The 8,091-nt window shown below is 23.5% G+C and overlaps 1 protein-coding gene across 1 annotated transcript; it reads right to left on the minus strand.

The window, feature by feature from the left end:
- Nucleotides 1-1,842: 1,842 nt before the first annotated feature.
- Nucleotides 1,843-4,404, minus strand: LOC122856450 (mitochondrial import inner membrane translocase subunit TIM50-C-like). Its single transcript, XM_044158118.1, has 6 exons — nt 4,314-4,404; nt 3,028-3,269; nt 2,819-2,929; nt 2,631-2,735; nt 2,153-2,543; nt 1,843-1,850 (listed from the first exon to the last, which is right to left on the minus strand). The coding sequence occupies exons 1-6, from the start codon at nt 4,402-4,404 to the stop codon at nt 1,843-1,845; spliced, it is 948 nt and encodes a 315-aa protein (XP_044014053.1).
- Nucleotides 4,405-8,091: the final 3,687 nt, after the last annotated feature.

The raw sequence follows: 8,091 nt of genomic DNA on the forward strand, positions 1-8,091 counted from the left end.
TTACTTGATAAATCAATATTATCCAGCTTTTTTAAATTCATTAATTTTCATTGAAATTATATTATAAAATATTGAATAATTATTTCAAAAATATAACACCAAACTTTTCAAATAAATCAATGTTTAATTAAATCAATGCTTCAATAAACAATACTAAATAAAAAATTACCAATTTTTAAAATATATAATTTAAATAAATGGCTAATTTTCAATTTAAAAAAAAATTAGTTCTTATCATATTTTATAAACAAATAAATAAAAATGTAATCTTGTCAATTCGTGATGACATGATTCAAGCCAATATAAATGTAAACGAAATATTAAAATATATTTGTAAATTCAAATACCCCATGAAAATTTTATCGGAAAAAATACCGTGTTTGATATGCCATTAAATATGAAATAAAAAATATTTTAAAAAAAAGTATTTTTACAGATAAACCAGAAATTAAAACGACTAAAACATGGATACATGCAGCACCAGGTATACGTGTACAATTTGATTGCAATGTAACGTCATCACAAGACTCAAAAGTAGATTGGTATTTTGAAAATTCTAAAATTGATTATACAAATAAAATATTAAAATATACAAATGAACAAATGCATAGTTTAATAATAGTGAAGCAATTATTGAACTATCTATTATATCATATGCTCCAATATTTAGAACATCATATGAATTTAATAATAATACATTTAATTTTTGGGAAGTTGATAGTCTAATTATCAAATATTAATTTTGGTTTAAAAAATATACGGTAAATATATTATTGTTTTTATAATATTTATTTAATAAATTAATGATTAAATTTTTGGTAAATTTTAGGCAAAAGAACGTGGACGTGACTACGAAGCTCTAGTTTTATCAAGAAATAAATATGGCTGAAGTAAACCATCGAAAATTCATACACATTTAGATTTTCAACTGAAGGAGCACGTAAGTTTATTTTTATATTTATTTATTGAATGAAAATAAAAATATTGGCAACCCTAACTAATTGGATTTTATTTTTTGAATAGCTGGTTCGAATAAAGAACATGAACTCACGTATGATGAATCGGCACCAGGTAATAAATTATCATTTTTTAAATATATGAATAGGTAATTTTGTAAGTCAGTTTAAATTGTTGCTGGTTTTTTTTTTTTTAGTTGTTGTTATTGGGGGACCAGCACTTCAACAATGGTCTGTCGTTGTCAGTGGGGCAAGTTGTCAAACAAACATAATCACGTCAAGTCTGATTACATTATTATTAATTTGCCAAATAATATAAAAATAAATTAATTGTTTTTTATTATTTTGGGTATTATTATTAGCTTTTTTTTTTAATTCTTTTAGTTGGTTTATCAAATAATTGATAAGAGTAATTTAATGAGAATGAAAAAAATAATTTAAAGTTAATATTTAAAAATTAATTTAAAGAAAAAAAAACTAATAAATACAGAAGCAGTATTGAAGCACGATTTAACATAATTATCAACTGAATTTTATTGAAAAAAATTTTACACAGACTGATAAGAAAAGCTGAAAAAAAAAAACTGTCTGTTTTGAATTTTTCATTGTTGAAATATTTCCAATATTATTTTTAACTTACATAATAACAATAGTAAAAGTACATTAAAATAATAACCGAGTCTTTTTATGCTCATTAGCATAAAAAAAAAAAAAAATTATATATTATATTATAACGACAGTTAATAGTAATGTTTTTTTTTTTTGTCTTTATTTTTTTTTTATTTCTTTTTTTCAATATTTGCTTACGAAGAAGCCCTCTCAGCTTGTAGTTCACTTTATTTTTAAACTTGTGACTAATAGTATGTGTAGCGTGTTATCTAATCATCTAATCATCTAATCATTATTTAATTAAGATTATTTTACTTGTATTTTTATTTTAAGTGAAAAATGTGTAAAAAGAATTCCTCTTACGCGATGTGACAACGAGGAGCATTTTAGCTCGAAGAAAAAAGAAGGAAACATACCCTCAAATTCACGTATTTTATTATTAATTAATTTTTTTTTCAATATTTTATATATCTTTGTTTTTATTTCATTTTTTTTTTTTTGTAAATTTGTTGCATGTATATTTATTGAGTTTGAAAATTTGTTTGTTGTTTATATTTCATAATAATAATAATAATATTGGCATTTGCTGTTTTTGTATTTTTCCCATTTTTTCATTTGTTTTAATAATTTACGTTCGTTTTCTCTAAATGCCTCTAATGGATTATCAAATTGTTGATAATACTTAATGATATCACGTACATCAGCAACATTTGTTGCATGTATCATTGTTAAAAATGCACTTAACTCAATAAGTGTTGTATCATCATCATTGCCATTCCATCTCGGAATGAGAATAGCATTTTGTGGTTGAAGTTGAATACTTATTTTATTCCAATCGATAACAATAACTTTACTTAAATTACGATTAAGAACATCAAGATCTTTTACATTATGCCCATTAATATATCTTGTTGAACCACGAGCAAGTCCAAACATATGTACATTTGGATTAAGTCTCCCTAGTAAAGGAAAGAACATCTAGAAAAATAAAAAAAAAATTATTATTAAATGGAAAATAAAATATATTTATTTATGATTGAATTGATTTTTTTTGTTGTTATTTACGTGTGCATATAAGTCAGTGTATATGACTATTTCAAAGTATGGTACTAGTTGTTCTAAAAATTGGTCGACACCTGGACGTTTTTTGAATCTCCAATTAGTTTGATACTTTAAAAAAAAAACAAAAATTAATTAATTAAATAAATATATTATAATATATTTTATATATTATTATTATTATTTATATTTACTGTCCAGTCTGGATGAACAAGAAGATCAGTAAATTCTAAAACAAGTGTATATTGTGGTTGTTTATCTAATGGATCTGGTAATATTTTACCATTACGTAATCCTAGAAACCTCTGTAAAAGCAGAAAACAATAAGAATTAGTCTTTTTATAGTTAAATAATAAACAAAATGAATTTAATGAATAATATTTGATAAAATAAAGATATATACTTCTTTGTAATAATTTAACTCTCTGCATGTTCTTTTCCAACATTTTTCAGGTAATGGCAAGGCTGAAAATTCATCATCTAATATAGTTCCATCATCGTCTCTTATGGGTTTTACGAAATCATAAATTAACCATATTCCAAAAATTAGTACTCCAGACCCAATTAAAAATAAACTCCATTCTTCTACTGCTTTTACACAAAGTTTTAAAGGCATTAATTTTCCTTCTGCTTTTATTTGACACTCTTTGAAATTTTTTGACACACAAAGTTTTAAAGATATAAATTTTTCTTCTTTTTTTCTGTCATACTTTTTAATAATTTTCGACAGAAGACCATCAAACTTTGAAGATATTAATTTATTTCCTGTTTAAAAAAAAAAAAAAAATTATTTGATCAATCGGAACAATTATAATATTATAAATAATAGTCTTGAATTTGATGACAAAAAAACTATATCAATCGTAAAAGTATTATATTTCAATTTTCATATGAAATATATTTATTTAAAAATATGCATTCCATAATATTATTATTATTATTATTTTTGTCAATACACATACATCAATTATTACATGATGACATTTAATGTGTATATTTAAAAACGAGGCCATATAAATAATTAAAAAAAACAGCAAGGGAACACATGTGGTTAAAGTTATGACTAGACATTAATTAATAATTACCTGGTGGATGATAATGAAATATTTGTGATGCAGTCATTTTTTTCAATTGTTTACCAAGTGTCGAATATGATGTACTCATCATATTACAACTGAAACTAGATTTTACACCAAGTTTTAAAGACATTAATTTTCCTTCTGCTTTTATTTGACACTCTTTGAAATTTTTTAACACACAAAGTTTTAAAGATACAAATTTTTCTTCTTTTTTTCTGTCATACTTTTTAATAATTCTCGACAGAAGACCATCAAACTTTGAAGATATTAATTTATTTCCTGTTTAAAAAAAAAAAAAAATTATTTGATCAATCGGAACAATTATAATATTATAAATAATAGTATTGAATTTGATGACAAAAAAACTATATCAATCGTAAAAGTATTATATTTCAATTTTCATATAAAATATATTTATTTGAAAATATGCATTCCATAATATTATATTATTATTATTATTATTATTATTTTTGTCAATACACATACATCAATTATTACATGATGACATTTAATGTGTATATTTAAAAACGAGGCCATATAAATAATTTAAAAAAAACAGCAAGGCAACACGTGTGGTTAAAGTTATGACTAGACATTAATTAATAATTACCTGGTGGATGATAATGCAATATTTGTGAAGCAGTTATTGGTGTTACTTTTTTCAATTGTTTACCAAGTGTCGAATATGTTGTATTCAGCATATTACAACTGAAAATAGATTTTCTGCATAATAAGCTTAAATTTCGACTAGCAAATGACATTTTTTTTTTTTTTCTATGATCAAACTTGTTTAATTATTAATAATAATATTAAAAATTTATTGGACCGCATATGACAATGTGTTTGTGACTTGTTGCTTGTGGGTGCAAACTCAACGTGTTGTGTGTCTGTCTAAAGCCCCTAGTCTATATATAGGTATATACTGCCTAGATACTGTCTAGAACCACTGATGTGAATGGAAATGTATTACAAATAAAATTGAACTTTCAAGTTCCCGCAATTATGGCATCCATATTTTTTTGTTTGTTTTTTTTTTTATTTTGCTCTGTTGACCACATGTTCAGGTGGTTCTGTTGATTAACAAAAAAAAAACAATGTGATAATATCAACAATTATAACATTCCATTATCTGTTTTTCAAGTAAAAATAAAATTCAATTATTATTACTCAAATTGTTGTTAAATAATTAGATAGATTGTCAAATTGAAATGAAAATAATGAAACAAGTAAAAACCATTGACATACTTAACCCTGATTGCCTTGGTAAAATATTTTTGCATCTTCAACCAGATGAAAAAAATAAAATAAACAAAGGTAATTAATTAACTTATATATTTTTAATTAACTATCACAAATATTAGTTGATAAATAATCATTAAATTTAATCATTAAATTTACAGTGTGTAAAAAATGGAGTTTTGCAAATAAATTTGCCTGGAATAAAATCAAAACATTGAACTCATGTGATAGAAAATTATTCCAGTATTTTGTCAGCAATGAAATTAGCCAATTTGATGTCAATGAAATGTTAAAAAGATGTGGTGATTCCTTGGAGGTATTAACACTGACAAATAATTGTGATTCAACTATCATGACAGCTGTCAGTAAACATTGTGTTAATCTAAAAAAATTGGTACTCATTCTAAAAGATTATCATCCTGATAATTTTAAAACTGCTTTCTCAAAAATGACAAAGCTAGAATCGATTGACATTAAAAAGCTGGATGACACATGGTTAAAAAATATTGCATCACATGACAATGTCTTCCAGAGTGTTACCAGCAATATCAAAGAAATTTCTCTCCATGCTAATTATGATAAATGGCTATTTTTCACTGATAATTTTACCTCAGTAAGTATATCAATTAAAATAGGAATCAAATAACAATTACTGAAAATAAATTTGTTGATTTTTTAGACACTTGGAAGATTTGATGAGCTTGTATCAATTAAGCTAGAAAAATGTCACCTAGACAACAACATGATGAATATTTTATTACAAAAAAAGTCAATAAAATAATGGAGTTTAATTTCGTGTAAATTTGATCCTGAAAAATTTTACACCATGAATTTAATTAACTTGGAATATTTGAATTTGTCATTTTCAATTAACATCAATGACATACTCATTACAAGTGCATCAAGAAATTGTGAAAGATTAAAATACTTGAATTTGAGCAGCTGTATGTCATTGTCAAAAAATGCATTGTTAAATATTCGAAATTTTGAAAATATTGAAGAGTTATATATTAATAATTTGGATAATATTGATGAGTCAATGATGACAATGTTTTGTATGATTTTCGAGGTTTAAAAATATTAGAATGTGAGGGTTGTAAAGATATTACAGATGTTGGAATAATGAGAGTTGTATTACAAAATTATAAAAAACTTGAAAGATTAGGTCTTGGTAAAAGTGGAATTACTGACATCATGTGAAGATTGAATGTGACAGAAAAGTAGATGAAAATTTACAAAATATAATTGCTACTAAAAAAGTATCTCCATTAGATATGGTATCTGGAGGAACACATGTAACATTTGATTGTGATACAGTAGTATTCAAAACACAAGATGGTCGTAAAATGTAAGTTAAATATTAATTAATAATTTCTTGATAGAATCTTTTAGTTATCAAAATTACTTTAAATCAATATTTTTTTTTTGTTAAGTTAAAAATACTTAACTATTTTGAGTATCAAGTATTCATTTATATTTTCAATATTATTATATTGTATATATATAATAATATTATTATTATTTTTATACAGCTCAAAAACAATCAGCTGGATGTTGGAAAATTATCAAGATATATACAGTGCCATTAACATTTATTGTTATGAATATTGCTATTTACTGTGCATATAAAAGAAAAACAAATCATAGATTTTGGGAAGAACTTCACATGTGGTTTGCAGCTAGGGACGAAACTTTACAGTATTCTATAATTCCATCAAAAACTATTACATCTAGTGTATTATTTGATGATAGTAAAATAAACATATTTAAAAAAGGAGGCAGTAAACTGTGAGTTGAACAATTTTTGATTAATAAATTTATTTAATTAATATTTTATTGAGTTGATGATATTAACCTAATTTATAACAGTTGATCATTTATTAATATACATCATTATTTATTATTATTTTGCAGTCTCGTAAATGATAACACACGTAATTTAATATTGAGCAAAGAGCTGGATGAAAACATAGAAAAACCATTTCCAAGAGGAGAACCAATGCCAATAAAAATTGGTAATTAGTAATTACAATGGATTACTTGATAATGGTAAATTAACATTAACAACAGAAGATGGTGATACAACGTAAGTTAAATACTAATTAATAATTTCTCAAACAAATTTTTTATTATAAATTAATGTTTCATTAAATGAAATAAAAACTTATGTACTGTTGATTATTTATTAATTTTTTTAATAAAACTTTTAATAAAAAATTTACAGGTATACTTTCCATCACACATTGAGCCTTGAAGTCAAAAAAACGTCTACAACTTCACAAGATGAAATAGCTGCTGAGGAAAAAGAACTATCTAAAATACAACAAACGAAAATTAGTAAATTTAATATCTCAGTTCCAGATAATGAATTATCATTAAAAATATCGAAAAATGAATATAAGTAAGTTGATTATTAATCAATAATTTTGAGAGATTTTTTTTAATTATTAAAATTATTCATCAATCATCATATATATTTATAATTAATTAACATATTAATTATTAATCGAATACAAACTATTGATAAAAAATATACATTAATAATATTATTTTTATTTCACAGGTGGCCTAACACTACTTTCGATCGTTCTAACTCCGTTTATTCAGACATTTTGCTAATGACTGGAAATTTTAGCTTTTCATTCCATAGTATAATAAAAATATAAGCAGATGATAGTGATGAAGTGTACGTTGAATATCAAACAATAATTTTAAATCTTTCTATTGATTATTAGGTTTACCTATTATCAGTTTTGATTATTTATTTATATTTCCATTGAGTATAGTTGATAATAAATATAAATTATTAATAATGCTATTTATATTTTACAGTTATCATTTGAAACACAATGTGAAGATTCAATGTGACAAAAAAGTAAATGAAAAATAAAAAAATATAATTGCTACTAAAAAAAGATCTTTAGAAAAATTAAAAAATATAATTGCTGATAAACAAGTATCTCGAAAAGATATGATACCTGGAGTAACACTTGGAGTATTTAATAGTGGTACAGTAGTGTTCAAAACACAAGATGGTCGTAAAATGTAAGTTGAATATTCATTAATAATCTCTTGATAGAATCTTTTAGTTATCAAAATTACTTTAAATCAATATTTTTTTTAAGTTGAAAATACTTAAATATTTTGAG

Source organism: Aphidius gifuensis, linkage group LG5, assembly GCF_014905175.1.
Source record: "Aphidius gifuensis isolate YNYX2018 linkage group LG5, ASM1490517v1, whole genome shotgun sequence".
NCBI lineage: Eukaryota > Metazoa > Arthropoda > Insecta > Hymenoptera > Braconidae > Aphidius > Aphidius gifuensis.